The sequence below is a fragment of the Lucilia sericata genome, unplaced genomic scaffold (assembly GCF_015586225.1).
Source record: "Lucilia sericata isolate MDLA Ls3-8-SP2 unplaced genomic scaffold, ASM1558622v1 Contig001169F_arrow, whole genome shotgun sequence".
NCBI classification, from domain to species: Eukaryota; Metazoa; Arthropoda; class Insecta; order Diptera; family Calliphoridae; genus Lucilia; species Lucilia sericata.
Genome location: NW_023995138.1, coordinates 17,501 through 33,951, shown reverse-complemented (window position 1 = coordinate 33,951; position 16,451 = coordinate 17,501). Strand labels below are relative to the sequence as shown.

General features: G+C 27.6%; 3 protein-coding genes and 1 pseudogene across 5 annotated transcripts in view; 2 read left to right on the top strand and 2 right to left on the bottom strand.

Moving 5' to 3' along the window:
- On the bottom strand, positions 1-6,825 carry LOC119610359 (endoplasmic reticulum junction formation protein lunapark-A). Its single transcript, XM_037965527.1, is given in 8 exon segments — positions 1-656; positions 3,275-3,451; positions 3,509-3,596; positions 3,598-3,772; positions 3,804-3,909; positions 3,984-4,171; positions 6,035-6,264; positions 6,340-6,825. Coding segments are annotated over 8 exon segments (1,167 nt in total). The 5' UTR covers positions 6,367-6,825; the 3' UTR covers positions 1-480.
- Positions 6,826-8,961: 2,136 nt separating this feature from the next.
- Positions 8,962-10,616, bottom strand: LOC119610363 (MIP18 family protein galla-1). Of its 2 annotated transcripts, XM_037965534.1 has the most exons (5): positions 10,516-10,616; positions 10,009-10,194; positions 9,834-9,946; positions 9,357-9,507; positions 8,962-9,219 (listed from the first exon to the last, which is right to left on the bottom strand). In XM_037965534.1, exons 2-5 carry the CDS (start codon positions 10,130-10,132, stop codon positions 9,122-9,124), a joined length of 486 nt encoding a protein of 161 aa, XP_037821462.1. In that variant the 5' UTR covers positions 10,133-10,194; positions 10,516-10,616; the 3' UTR covers positions 8,962-9,121. The 2 variants fall into 2 exon arrangements, with proteins under 2 accessions (XP_037821462.1, XP_037821461.1); XM_037965533.1 differs by lacking the exon at positions 10,516-10,616 and having other exon boundaries at positions 10,009-10,509.
- A 798-nt stretch (positions 10,617-11,414) lies between these two features.
- On the top strand, positions 11,415-12,241 carry LOC119610356 (annotated as a pseudogene).
- A 2,598-nt stretch (positions 12,242-14,839) lies between these two features.
- Positions 14,840-16,451, top strand: part of LOC119610360 (ester hydrolase C11orf54 homolog) — a 6,087-nt gene continuing 4,475 nt past the window's right edge. The window contains exons 1-2 of one of the 2 annotated variants that reach the window (XM_037965529.1): positions 14,840-14,971; positions 15,038-15,157. In XM_037965529.1, the coding sequence (XP_037821457.1) occupies positions 15,070-15,157 (88 nt within the window). In that variant the 5' untranslated portion in view covers positions 14,840-14,971; positions 15,038-15,069. Of the gene's footprint in view, positions 15,158-16,451 lie in introns of both variants that reach the window. The other variant, XM_037965528.1, reaches the window with a different exon arrangement.

The following is a 16,451-nucleotide window of genomic DNA, read 5'->3' as shown; positions in this document are numbered from 1 at the left end:
TTTTTTTAATTTTATTTCATCTAAAAGTAATTGCTATTTCTTTAAAAGCATTATTTAAAGGGTTTGCATTTCGCTTGTTTAACAATCTAAATGTTAATAAATTAGTTTTAAATAAATTGCTTAAATTTTTTTTACAAAATCAAAAATAAATTTAAAGAAATTATAAAAAAAATAAGAAATTAAATATTAATAAAAATAAGTAACAAAACTAAGGAAAAAAAATTTATAAAAGTACTTTTTTTGTTTAAATTCAACATTTTCTTTATGTAACTTCATGAATATTCATTATGTGTTGTTGTTGTTGTTGCATGCATTAGAGATTATTCTCTTATTTATTCGGGACTCATTGTGTTGTCCTCTATGGCAGAATCAGACTTATTTAATTGTTTAAGTAATTCATCAAGTGATGAATTTGTTTTTAATTCTGAAGTTTCTTTGACAACTTCTTCATTCAGTTCACCACTTTGTGGTTGTTGTTTTTTAGTTTCTTCTTTTTTCTTCATCTACATCGGATGTTGAAGTGGATGATGATGGTGGTGTTGTTGTTGCAGTTGCAGCATTTACATTCTCTTTGTTTGCAGCAAGATTGTTGATGTTGCTAGGTGTAGAAAATTGTGCTGTTGTTGTATTGCCATTCAAATTCATTGCTTCGTCATCTGTAAAAGAATAAAAGAAAATTTTGAAAAAATCAGATTTTGTACTAAAAATAAAACTTTGTACTAAATATAGGCTTTTGTACTAAAAGTTAGAATTTCTTTTATAAACTAGTTTTTGTACTAAAATTCGATTTTGCATTAGTGCTAAACTGAAGATTTTGTACTAAAATTGAGATTTAGTACTAAAAAAAAGAAAATTTGGAAAAAATATCAGATTTTGTACTAAACATTGCATTAGTGCTAAACTGAAGATTTGTACTAAAATTGAGATTTAGAACTAAAATTGAGATTTTGTACTAAAATTGAGATTTGTACTACAATTGAGATTTGTACTAAAATTCGATTTTGTATTAAAATTAACATTTTGTACTAAAATTGAGATTTAGTGCTAAACTGAGATTTATACTAAAATTTAAATTTAGTGCTAAACTAAAGATTTCGTACTAAAATTGAAATTAGTACTAAAATTGTGATTTTGTACTAAAATTCAGATTTGTACTAAAATTACATTTTTACTGAAATTCAATTTTGTACTAAAATTAGATTTTGTACTAAAATCAGATTTTGTACTAAAATTAACATATTGTACTAAAATTAACATTTTGTACTAAAATTGAGATTTTGTACTAAATTGAGATGTTGCACTAAAATTGTGATCTTGTACTAAAATTGAGATGTTGCACTAAAATTGTGATCTTGTACTAAAATTCAGATTTGTACTAAAATTACATTTTTACTGAAATTCAATTTTGTACTAAAATTAGATTTTGTACTATAATCAGAGTTTGTACTAAAATTAACATATTGTACTAAAATTAACATTTTGTACTAAAATTGAGATTTTGTACTAAAATTGAGTTTATGTACTAAAATTGAGGTTTTGTACTAAAATTAACATTTTGTACTAAAATATAAATTTTGTACTAATATTAACATTTTGTACTAAAAGTGACATTTTGTACTAAAATTAAGGTTTTATACTAAAATTGAGTTTATGTACTAAAATGTAGATTTTGTACTAAAATTGGGATTTTGTACTAAAATTTAGATTTTGTACTAAAATTGAGATTTGTACTAAAAGTATAAGTTTGTACTAAAATTAAGGTTTTGTACTAAAATTTAGTTTATGTACTAAAATTGAGATTTTGTACTAAAATTGAGATTTTGTACTAAAATTAAGATTTGTACTAAAATTGAGATTTTGTACTAAAATTGAGATTTTGTACTAAAATTTACATTTTGTACTAAAATTTAGATTTTGTACGAAAATGAACATTTTGTACTAAACTTAAGATTTTTGATAAAAATAAGATTTTGTTCTAAAACTAAGGTCTTGTACTCAATATCAGATTCTGTACTAAAAACGAGATTTTGTACTAAAAATTAGATTTTGTATTAAAAATAAGAATTTGTATTTAAAATCAATTTCTGTACTGAAAATAAAGTTTAGTACTAAAAATTAGATTTTGTACTAAAAGTGTTTTTTTGCACTAAGAACGAAATTTTAAAAAATTTTGTACTAGTTTTCAGATTCTGTACTAAAAGTTAATTTTTTGCATTAAAAAATCGAATTTTTAGTAAAAATCAGTTTTTGTACTAAAAATGAATTTTTGTAGATTTTGTTCTAAAAACTAGATTTTTGTACTAAACTAAAGATTTTGCAATAAAAATACGACTTTGTACTAAAAATGAAATTCTGTACTAAAAAACTTGATATTGCACTAAAAATTAGAAAAAATTGTGAAATTTCTCCAAAAGAGCTTTAAAACGAAAAACAATTTCAAGGTTTTATACTAAAATTGAGTTTATGTACTAAAATTGAGTTTATGTACTAAAATTGAGATTTTGTACTAAAATTGAGATTTTGTACTAAAATTAAGATTTTGTACTAAATTTGAGATTTTGCACTGAAATTATGATTTTGTACTTAAATTGAGATTTTGTACTAAAATTTAGATTTTGTACTAATCTTAAGATTTTTGATAAAAATAAGATTTTGTTCTAAAACTAAGGCCTTGTACTCAATATCAGATTCTGTACTAAAAACGAGATTTTGTATTAAAAATAAGAATTTGTACTTAAAATCAATTTCTGTACTGAAAATAATGCTTAGTACTAAAAATTTGATTTTGTACTAAAAATTAGATTTTGTACTAAAAGTATTTTTTTGCACTAAGAACGAAATTTAAAAAAATTTGTACTAGTTTTCAGATACCGTACTAAAAATTAGTTTTTTGAATTGAAAAAACGAATTTTTACTAAAAATCTGATATTGTACTAAACTACAGATTTTGTAATAAACATAAGATTTTGTACTAAAAATGAAATTCTGTACTAAAAACTTGATATTGTACTAAAAAATATAAAAAATTTTAATATTTCTCCCAAAAAGCTGTAAAACGAAAAACAATTTCCATTCAAATTTGAAATAACTTTATACAAGTAAACGACGCATAAGTTAAATTGCTAAAAATAGATGATTCAATAACAAACGAAATATTTATAAAAACATCTCTAAATGAATCATCAGAAAACAACAACAAATAACCCTAACTGCATTCAATCAATGACTGACACATCAATAGCAGTATGAAACTGAAAAAGTATTAACAATTTACCTGAATCATCTTTTTCATCCTCTGAATCTGAAGTATCACTGCCAGCATTTGCTTGTGCAGGTGCAGGCATAACCGATAATCGTGGTGCCACTGGTCGGGATTTACGAGCTGGATTTAAAGCATTACAAAAAGCACATCTAAATGTAGTATATTCAAAATCATCTTTCAGAGCCATGCCTAAAATTAATACAAATTAATTTAAGGATTTCTAAAAAAAATGTTAAAAGAAACTACCATTGTGGGAATAACACTCTTTGCAAATCATGGCAAAACGATCTTGTGGTCCATCACCAATTAAAACATCAACAATACGATCAAATACAACCCTTTTCCTGTTGATTGACAATGGGGAAGGGTGTACGACGTCTTAGCTGTTGATTAAGACCGCTATGTTGTGACATCAAAGCCGTTGATGATGACGGTGATGATGTTGCCGATGGGCCCATTTGTGATATTAAACGTGGAGTATTTGTGCTCATCATATAGTTTACAGGAGTTCTGGGTGAGGGGCGTTGACGTTGTAGTTGACGATGATGTTAAAGCCAATTGTTTGGATCTTTGATTTAAATTTGCCGAGGGCAAAGAACGATTGTGGGGAGTTTGATTAAGTTTACTGGGTGTTGAGGTGCTTAAAGCTGTAAAAGGAGTTATTGTAATATTAAAGATTTTGTTTTTTTTTTAGAAGAGTTTCTTTTAAGATATTCCTTACCAAATGATGTTTTACTGGGTTTATCGGCAAAACGTGCCAAGAGATTCACGGCCACTTTATAAGTCTCTTTATCCATTACTTGTTCCAAGATTTTCTTCTTTTCAGCTCGTAGTGCTGTTAGTTTTTTCGAGTTTTTATTTAATTTACGTTGAAAATACCAGGTGAAGAGATAACGTAGTAAAATAATGCTAAAAGAGGAATTGAGAAGATATAAAAGTTATAAAATCTCATCCGGATTTTTAAACTTAAAAATTAATTTTTCGCTTAGATTACAATTTTGTACTAAAAATTAAATTTTACTAAAAATAAGTTTTTACTAAAAATAGATAAATATTAGACTTTGTTCTAAAATTTAAATTTTTGTACTAAAAATAACATTATGAATTGAAAATCAGATTTTGTACGAAAAATTACATTATGTACTAGAAATCAGATTTTGTACTAAAAAATGACATTATGTACTAGAAATCAGATTTTGTACTAAAATGAGGTTTTGTATTAAAAATAAAATTTTGTACTTCAAATGAGATTTCGTACTAAAAATCAGGTATTGTACAAAAAATTGGATGTTGAACTAAAAAGATTTAGTACTAAAAATAAAATTTTATGCAATAAGTAAGATTTAGTACTCAAAAAATAAGATTTTGTGCTTAAAAAACGAAAAAGGGATTTTGTACTAAAAAGAAATTTTAGCACTAAAAATAAGATTTTGTACTAAAAAAAGACTAAAAATATGATTTTGTACTAAAATTTTTAGCAAAAAATCTGGTTTTGTACTAAAAATTAGATTTTGTAGTAAGAAACAGATTTAGTACTAAAATGAGATCTTGTTCCAAAAGAGATTTTAGTACAGATTTTGTTCTAAAAGAATTGAAGTGCGATTTAGTACTAAAAAATTAAATTGTGTGCTAAAAAACGATTTTATACTAAAAAACTGGGTTTGAACTAAAAAAAGCTATTTTGTACTAAAATTCATATTTAGTACTTAAAGTAAAATTCTGTACTAAAAAGAAATTTTAGTACTACAAATAAGATTTTGTACTAAAAAAAGACTAAATATATAATTTTGTACTAAAATTTTTGGCAATAAATCTGGTTTTGTACTAATACTTAGATTTTGTAGTAAGGATCAGATTTAGTACTAAAATGTGATTTTGTACTAAAAATTATTTTATGTACTAAAAATCAAATTTTGAACCAAACATTAGGTTTTGTACTAAAAATTAGATTTTGTACTAAAAAATATACTTTGGAGCAAAAACTAGATTTTGTACCAAAAATGAGTTTATGTTTTAGTACAGATTTGTAATAAAATTTGTACTAAAATTTGTTTCTGTACTAAATTCATATTTTTTTTAATAAGAATTTATTGTACTAAAACTAAAATTATTTTGGTAAGAATTATATTATGTACTAAAAAATAAATAATGTACTAAATTTTGATTTTCTCTTGAAATTAAATTTTGTACTAAAAACCAGATTTGATACTCAATTTACATTTTTTACTAAAAATAGTACCATTCTCTAGACTTTACTATTTTTGCTTAAAAAGCGCCTAATAAGCATTACTAAATATCATTGAACCTCCTCACATTTTATCAACCGGTTTAAAATATACCTATCCACGATTTGAAATAGAAAGTCTATGAACTCTAAATAAGCCGGTTAAACTAAAACTACACGCCCAACATGATTTAATCTTCAATTTTTTTTTGTTATTTTTATATCATATTTGAAATATTTTGGACTTTTTCCGCATTTCAAATCACTATTACTTTCAATAGCAGAGATTATATTACTGCAGCTTATCTACAGCCAAAAAAAGAAAAAAAATTAAGATAATCTAAAGAACCTGAACACCACGAAGCAAAGTTTATGTATATTTTAAAAATAAATTTGCATTTCAATTCAATGATATTTTTTAATTTTTCGATAATGCCATGCATTTGTCATACCACTGCATTGCAACTTTGAACCCCATTAAGCGCTTTATCGATACACTCACAGAAAGCCCTCAGCCAATAAAATCATGTTTTTTTCTATCTACTTACATTATGGGAAATAGCAAAAGCGGCACAAAATATACAATTCTCTCCTGCCAAGTGGGTGGAAAATAGACGAAATAAAAGACAACAAATGCTATCACATAAACACCAATGGAAACGGCTAGAAAATTGCCAACAATACGTTTCTTTTGCTCCTTTGTATTGACGGTGAAAGTCTCCAATGTGTCGATTTTTTCTTGTAGGGCTTCCAACACCTCTTGGGTGGACTTTTCTTTCTGCAAATAAATGTCATTAAATAGAATATATCAAAAGTAAATTATTTAAATAATTTATTTATTATGCGTACTTACCCTAAATTTTGACCAAATGATACCCATCCTTTTTTAATGTTTCTGTGTGGTTTCTGTATGACTGACTGCTTGGCTGGTTGGCTGAACTGCGTTGGTTGTCGGTTTTTTGTGTTTACGTGGGTATTTCCAATCCCTTTTGTTATTGTTTGTGTATCGGTGTGTTGTGTGCTATGATGTTGTTTTCCTTTCCCTTTCGCTATGCCTAGTTGAGTTTTAATTTTTGCAAATTTTTTATTTTTTCTTTAATTCTTTTTATAATTTTCACATTTGTTTATGTAAATTGTTTTTCATGATTTTTTTTTATTATTTTCTTTATTATTATGGGTTCACCTTATCCCCTAGAAGTTCTTTTCTATATATTCGTTCTTGTGTTGTGTGATGACGATATTTTTGGAAATATTTTTAGCTCTCAATTTATTATTATTCAAAAAAGCAGCAGCGACGACAAAAAACATCAGCGGTTGGCAAAAGCAACAACAAAAACACGTACATACATATATAAATAATAAAAGCAACAAAAATAAATGTCAATGCAGTGGTGACATGTGGCGACGCCGTTGAAAATAATGCCGACACTAACTATGAAGTATAGAGCAAAATAAACAGAAAAACAACTCTGTTTTTACTGAAGAGTATGTTCAACGTAAAACAACAAAAATGTAACGGAAGTTTTATCTTAATTTTAATAGATTTTGTTAAATTTGCAACTATTATTGAACTAACTAACTAACTAACTAACTAACAAACTAACTAACTAACTAACTAACTAACTAACTACTAACTAACTAACTAACTAACTAACTAACTAACTAACTAACTAACTAACTAACTAACTAACTAACTAACTAACTAACTAACTAACTAACTAACTAACTAACTAACTAACTAACTAACTAACTAACTAACTAACTAACTAACTAACTAACTAACTAACTACTAACTAACTAACTAACTAACTAACTAACTACTAACTAACTAACTACTAACTAACTAACTAACTAACTAACTAACTAACTAACTAACTAACTAACTAACTAACTAACTAACTAACTAACTAACTAACTAACTAACTAACTAACTAACTAACTAACTAACTAACTAACTAACTAACTAACTAACTAACTAACTAACTAACTAACTAACTAACTAACTAACTAACTAACTAACTAACTAACTAACTAACTAACTAACTAACTAACTAACTAACTAACTAACTAACTAACTAACTAACTAACTAACTAACTAACTAACTAACTAACTAACTAACTAACTAACTAACTAACTAACTAACTAACTAACTAACTAACTAACTAACTAACTACTAACTAACTAACTAACTAACTAACTAACTAACTAACTAACTAACTAACTAACTAACTAACTAACTAACTAACTAACTAACTAACTAACTAACTACTAACTAACTAACTAACTAACTAACTAACTAACTAACTAACTAACTAACTAACTAACTAACTAACTAACTAACTAACTAACTAACTAACTAACTAATTAACTAACTAACTAACTAACTAAGTAACTAACTAACTAACTAACTAACTAACTAACTAACTACTAACTAACTAACTAACTAACTAACTAACTAACTACTAACTAACTAACTACTACTAACTAACTACTAACTAACTAACTAACTAACTAACTAACTACTAACTAACTTACTAACTGACTAACTAACTAACTAACTAACTAACTAACTAACTAACTAACTAACTAACTAACTACTAACTACTACTAACTACTAACTAACTAACTAACTAACTAACTAACTAACTAACTAACTAACTAACTAACTAACTAACTAACTAACTAACTAACTACTAACTAACTAACTAACTAACTAACTAACTACTAACTAACTAACTAACTAACTAACTAACTAACTAACTAACTAACTAACTAACTAACTAACTAACTAACTAACTAACTAACTAACTAACTAAACTAACTAACTAAGTACTAACTAACTAACTAACTACTAACTAACTAACTAACTAACTAACTTACTAACTGACTAACTAACTAACTAACTACCTTACTAACTAACTACATCCAGTAGGTTATTTCCCCAAAGTCGAATTTGTTGCTGAAATTAAAATTTTTCACTAGAAATCAAAAAATCCACATCAAAAAACCTAAAATTGGAATTTCTGTTAAAAATTTGTTCTTAAAAAACTCTATTTTCACTTTTTCCAATTAGTTATTATTCAAGTTCGTAAATTTTATTTAATAACATTAAGGTCAGATCGCCAACATCCCATTATAATATATATTTAGTATAGATCATTAAAGCAACAAGTAAATGGTAAAAAAATAAAAACAAACCATAAAATAAACAATCAATATACAATTTTGATTTTCTTTTAAACAAATTAACAACTGTTATCACTTAATTACCAGACATTTAAAACATTTAGATAACAATTCAATGCAAAAACTCATTCATTCATATGAAAATAGTTTGGTCAACCATATTTTAACGCCATATTCTTTTTCACACGCAAACCACACGTTTCTTTTAATCTAATTTATTGCTATTTCATTACTAACGGTTATCGGACAGACCCTAACAAAAAATAATGTGCACACGGTCAGAATTGATTAAGCATTATTGTTATATCAATTATATTTTATTAATTTTAACGTAATTAAAAACCTTTACATAAACATTTGATTTGCCAGACTTAAAATTTCACTTTCACTTAATTTCTAATTTATTGGATATACATACAAAAAAGACCACATTTGTTCATAAATTCTATTACTCTTCATCTTTTATACAATTTTCCACAAGATCTCTAAGATTAGGATTTTCCATAGCAGCGGCTATTCTTTCTTTATCATTGATTTGTTTGTTGACTAAAAGAAGAAAAACACAATTCAATTAAAAAATGTGTTTTAACGAGATAATTCCAATAACCCTCAAATCAACAAGATTTTTTTCTGATATTTGTATTGTTTGATTTATAATCTAGATTTTAAAATAACTTGCTTACTTTCTTCTTCCGTATTGTGAGTTCCTTTTTTAATATAAATATCAATTTTAATATTGTGAGGCAGACTTCTTTCAACTTTTATACGTATACAAAGACCAATCAAAGTGGCCAAGGAACAATGAGGCACCGTAGGATTAAATTCAATGCGAACCTGAGACCAAAATAAACAATTTATAAAAATTTTTATTAACTGAAATTGTTCATATTTCTAATGGAAAAGTGTCTTGTAAAGACAGGTTTCTGTCTTTACAGAACAGTTTTCTTAAAAAAGTGCTCTTTAGAAAATTATATTTTGAAAAAAAATTTTCTTCTGGAAAATTTTTTAAAAAGACAGCATTCTTTAGTAAAGTGTCTTGTAAATACAGTTTTCTTTAGAAAAATTACTTTAAGGAAAGCTATTTTCAGAAAAGTTCCATGAACACAAGTTTCTTTATAATCATATAAATACATATGTATGCTCTCACTTTAAAAACTTACCACTGAAACATTTGATTTTGTGGAAGGCATAACAAATATGCCATCTTCATATATAACATTTAAATCCTCCAAAGTAGCTGGTTTCTCTGGATCTCTTATAGTTCTTAAGCAATCTAGAACACAAAAACATTCTCAGTAATATTTCCCTAAAAGCCAACTATTCCCCACAACATACCATAAATAGTCTCCTGTAAATCGGTAGCATTCTTATAGCCCAATTCATGTAGTAAGGCATCCTCGCCAATAGCAATGGCCTCATCACACTCGCCATTGCCGCCACCACCTGAACTCAAAGACATTTGTGAAGTTTTACGCACTAACTGAGCATCGGCATTTGTCGAGTTTGCGCTAGAGTCTGATTCTGATAATTTACGTTTGATATAAGACAACATTTTGATAATAAACTAGACCAGTAATGTGTATGAAAATTGAGTGTTTTTCTTATCACTATTTCTTATAGCAGGGGGTTTAACTTTTAGTTTATCTTTTTTAGTATTATGGTGTATTGTTTATGTTGTTTTTACATTATATAAATGTAGAAATGTAATTATGTGTTTTTCATTTGTTTTGAATTAGAATTATGTAATTCTGTTTAGTTTTTTTTTAATATTTATGAGTATCTTATATTTTAATATTATAATGGAAAGTTTTTTTTTTATTTTTTCATAACTTTTTCACTTACACCAATCAGCTGTTTTTTATTTTGTTTCTGTTGTGTCACTATTCACAAGGTGTTTAATATAGAATTTAATTTTCAGCACAGGGTAACTCGAATACAAATTAGTTACAATATAAAAAGAAAACACTGGTTGTTTTTCAGGGTTGTATTCTTGTATAACGAGTCGCTGCTTTTACTTCAAACACTTTGTGTTTGTAGCAAACACGAGATACGAAAAATACATTGCTGTTTGACAAACTACAGTTTCCTAGGTCGTCAAACAAATGTATTTTAAATGGGACATCAAACAAAATCTGTTTGAAGGAAAAATTCAGTGATTTTTGCGCGAGCTGCATGCTTTCGCGCCAATTTTTGCAAATTCTTCTTTATTTGATCTTCTGTCATTTTACATACATTTTGAGTTTGTAGCAAACGTAGTTCAGTTTGAAAATTTTTTAAAAAATTATAAAATATATATAATTTTGTTATTGGAAATAATACAAATGCCAGTGTTGAATAAAACTAGTGCAATTGTTGCAATTAGAAAAATATTCCAATTGCAATTAAAAAAGGAAAATAAAGCTGTTATTAACATTCAGGGACCAGAAAACACCAACACGTAAGTTGAGTTTAGTTTTTTATTTTGGTTTATCGAGTTTTCTTTTTGTTTTTTATTATTAGCTATCAATATCCAAAATGCAGAGTCGCCATTGCGTATGGGATCGAATCAACATCTCCAGCCTTCGGATAACATAAGCTTACCACTAACCATCTTGGCTGGATGTCTCGGAGACAATACGAGCGAAATTGATTTGAGTTCTCCGTAAATTATGGAACACCCACTTCAATGGGTTCTATAAGAAGTCCACGTTCAGATATTCTGGGAACGCGCTTGGGTGCAAGTCCTGATATTCGTACTGACAATGTGTCAAGTAGTAATTGACGGTTCCTGGGGTGAATTATATGAATCATGAAGATGGCATTTGTGAAATGAATATGTATTATTTTTTGTAGCTGGAATGCATAACCGGACGCGTTTCTGAAACAACAGATCCTGTGTCGGAAGCTTCTTCTGCTTCTCAGATGGTAATTTGGGGTACAAATGTTGTGGTTATAATACTAAATTTAAACAATTCTTACTGCGCCGTATTGATTCCACTGCAGAACAAGATGAAATATCTGAAAACATCGATGAAAATCAACCGTAGTATTTGCAAAAGTTTGAAGAATGAAGAAATTCATGCTCTCGAGGATCCGTACTTGAATTTCTATTGTTCTTATTTGAAGATGTTTGATGAGGCTTTATATAGCCAATTGATTTGTTATCCCCAGGAATGAAATGTTTATTAAACGTTACCCAGCTGCAGTGTTGGAACATCAAATTCAAGTTCGACCTTTCAATGCTGATAAAACTCTTAATATGTGTCCGTTTAATCCTGAGGACATGGTTCTATTGATTAGTAATAGCGTCATGGTCTCTTGTGTTATTCCCTAAATGCGAGATGCATTTTTCAAGTCTATTATTTGTGATTTTGTAACCACTGTGGATGTTGATCGTGGACACATTGCTCATCCCACATGGTGTACAAATTGTAGTGCGAATCATTGTTTCCGGTTGGTTCATAACCGCATCGAATTCACGGACATGTAACTAGGAAAATTAGAAGACACGCCAGATTATATGGCGGCTGGGCAAACGCCTAACAACGATTTAGACGATGACATCAAAAAAGGAATTATTTTGCAGTAGTTTCCGGTCACTAAGAAGAAAAATTCTACTTTAGGAAGACAAAACATCCGATCCGAAATTCATTTGTTGTTATGTGTAGAGTCAGAAACATCAAAGATGCAGTATGTTTTCCATTTGGTACCACATTCACTTTACACATCAGGACATGGTTTATAAAAAAAAGAAACAAGACAATTAATATTATAAAGGTGAGTTAGAATTTTTATGTTATTTACCTTCATAAGGTTTGTCTTTCCGTTCGTAATTTCTATAATATAATTTTCCGACCCTATAATGTATATATATGTACATATGTATGTATATTCTGAGTCCTTATATATAACGGAGTCGATTTAGCCATCTCCGTCTGCCTGTATTGTCTAGAAACATAAAACTAAGCAAGTAGAGTCAGGAGTAACTGAGAAAAAAGGGGATCTTTTTGGTACTTTTTCGTTTTAAAAAAGGTACTTTTTGAAATGTGTACAGTATTGAACCAGAAATATAAAATTAAGTATGTAGAGCCCGGAGTAAATTAAAACCTATAAAATGTGTCATTTTGATACATTTTCGTTCTTCAAAAGGCACTTTTGGAATTTTTTATAATATTGAATTAAAATCTGCAAGAAAAGATTTATGGTACTTTTTCGTTCGTGATCTGGTACCTTTTGGTTTTTATATAATATTGAATTTAAACACATTTAATCACACATATATCCTGATGTAATCACAATCTATAAAGGTGATTTTTTTTTGGTACTTTAATTTTTGAATCCTTTTTAATATTAAATCTAGAAACATGATAAGTGCATCCCGCGCAAAAACATTACATTAAAATCTATAAAAGGGTACTTTCTGGCACTTTAAATTTTTACTGTAATGTGAGAACGGCGATTGAATAGGAATAGATTTAAGTATATATAAGTATTATGTCAAAACCGAGTTTTGTGAAAGCGGTCTTTATGCTCTTATTCACATTATTGATTCAATTATAAAATATTAAAGAAAAAACTTCTTCAGGTTAGAATATCTATGTATGTATATAACTGTTTAGAAGTTATGCGTACTTTGCATTCGTTTTACTTATCTCATTTGAGGTTATGTTAAATTAAACCATTGGAGGCCGACTAATACTTTTGATTTATATATCGATCAGGGCTTCTGGTACTTATATGAAGGTATGGGAGGGTTCTCTCTGAACCACCATGGGTTAATTTGGCAATTTGAGTTTTTCAGTGCTCCCCAAAAAACTTTATTGGTCACGTTTATTGTCAATTTTAATTTTACCATTTCTAATGGCTTTCCGAAAGCGAGTGATCTACTATCTATCTATCTATCTATCTATCTATCTATCTATCTATCTATCTATCTATCTATCTATCTATCTATCTATCTATCTATCTATCTATCTATCTATCTATCTATCTATCTATCTATCTATCTATCTATCAGTCTATCAATCTATCTATCTATCTATCTATCTATCTATCTATCTATCTATCTATCTATCTATCTATCTATCTATCTATCTATCTATCTATCTATCTATCTATCTATCTACCTATCTATCTATCTATCTATCTATCTATCTATCTATCTATCTATCTATCTATCTATCTATCTATCTATCTATCTATCTATCTATCTATCTATCTATCTATCTATCTATCTACCTACCTATCTATCTATCTATCTATCTATCTATCTATCTATCTATCTATCTATCTATCTATCTATCTATCTATCTATCTATCTATCTATCTATCTATCTATCTATCTATCTATCTATCTATCTATCTATCTATCTATCTATCTATCTATCTATCTATCTATCTATCTATCTATCTATCTATCTATCTATCTATCTATCTATCTATCTATCTATCTATCTATCTATCTATCTATCTATCTATCTATCTATCTATCTATCTATCTATCTATCTATCTATCTATCTATCTATCTATCTATCTATCTATCTATCTATCTATCTATCTATCTATCTATCTATCTATCTATCTATCTATCTATCTATCTATCTATCTATCTATCTATCTATCTATCTATCTATCTATCTAAATTCTAGCAGTGCTCTTAATTTCTCAAACCGTACTGTTAACAATCGTAAGAAGTCTATAACATTTTTATTGCCCGCTCCCCGATTACAACAACACACCTCTGGCAACACTTATCTACATATCTCCATCTAACGGTCACTTTAGCGTATACAAACAGACACCTCTTGTGTATTTGTTGTTATTTTCCTTATCAATTTTTTAATTGAAAAGTGGAAAATTGTTTTTGTTTTGCTGCTTTACAAACCCCAAGTGTCAAATAGCCATTAATTAGCACCAACAAGCCCAAGACTAATTCAAAGCTAATTGAGGTTTTAGTAACAAAATAATATTTCATTTTAAATAAAACCGAAATAAAAAACAATTTATCTTATCAGTCAAAAACACTCACTTAATTGACGATTATAAAATAGTACGAGGAAAGTGAGTAGGTATAAACAAAATAAAATGTTTTAAAATGTTAAAGCACAAAATAAACAAAAAATATTGTTATGGAACCACCATCACAAAGAATAATAATAAAAAAATAAATAAAAACCTGTCACAACATTAACTTGTTGATAGAACAGAAAAAAAAAAAAAAAACAGAGCACGAGTACTTAACTCATTAAAGTTTTGCTGACTGCCTGTCAGTCTATAACATTCCATTGACCGCTACGGTACCTAAATACATTACGATCAGTAAGTAGTTCAGTGGGCAAGTGTTAAACACAAAAAAAACTAAAAGTGCACAATTTTATACTAAAGGTGAATTAAATAAAAAAAATAAATAATTAATTATGGCAACTACAAGTGCTTTAAATACCAATGAATTATTATTCGAGGAGAAACCTTTACACCAGCCACCTTTGCAAGAACTAAAACAAGGTGAGTATTGAACAGCTGTTTATTTAGTGGCGTTTAACGGAATGATATAAAAGATACGAAGAAAAAGATAGATAGATACATTTGAAAATATTCACAGCAGAGATGGATAAATTGTATTTTTTTGAATTTGTATCAAAAATTAATTTTTTTTAAATTCTGTTGGATTTTAAGTTAATACAAGAATTTGCGAATTATATTAAATATAGGATAATGTCTTAATAAGAGGCCTTTGTTCTTCATAATATTATATAATTCAAAAATTACATAATTTAGTAATGTGATTAATGTTGTAAAATTGTGTACATATTTACAATAATATGAATAAGATATTCATTAGCAATTTAATGGACCCTTTGGTTTGGTCTATATATGTATATAAACAATAAATATAGATCAAACTTCAAGAAAAATAATTTATATTTTAATAATTATGCTCATGGTACCATTATTATCATAAGAATTGGAAATTCCATTTTTTAATAGTGTTAACAAATTTCTAACATAACCTGCAATAGTGCCTTCTTGTTCAAATGGTGTTCATGAGTGCCAAATTTCAGACTGTTCGGTCTATGGTAATTAATACAAACTAGGGTTCTATAGTTGAAACGAAAAGTCGACTTTTCGACTTTTTGCATTTAGTTAAAAGTCGACTTTTCGACCTTTCGACTTTTTCCATTTTATGAAAAGTCGATTTTTCGACTTTTCGACCTTTTTCATTTATTTAAAAGTCGACTTTTAGACTTTTCGACTTTTAGTATTATATAAATGGTCGACTTTTCGACTTTTTCCGACTTTTTTCGACTTTTAGACTTTTTTCGACTTTTCGACTTTTTTCGACTTTTCGACTTTTCGACTTTTTCCGACTTTCGACTTTTTCCGACTTTTCGATTTTTTACGACTTTTTGACTATTTTCGACTTTTTTCGACAATTTTTTTACTTTTTTCGAGATTTCCGACTATTTTAGAGTTTTTGACCTCTTTTCCACTTTTTTAAAATTTTCGACTATTTTCGACTTTTTCCGACTTTTCGACTTTTTTCGACTTATCGACTTTTTTCGACTTTTCGACTTTTCGACATTTTTCGACTTATCGACTTTTCGACTTTTTTCGACTTTTCGACTTTTTTCGACTTTCCGACTTTTCGACGTTTTTCGACTTTTATTTACAAAGTCGACTTTTCGACTTTTTTCATAGACGATAGTCGAGTTATCGACTTTTTTGGAACAAAATAGTCGACTTCGACTTTTCGACTTTTTTCGACAAAAAGTCGATTGTTCGATTATTCGAAAGTCGA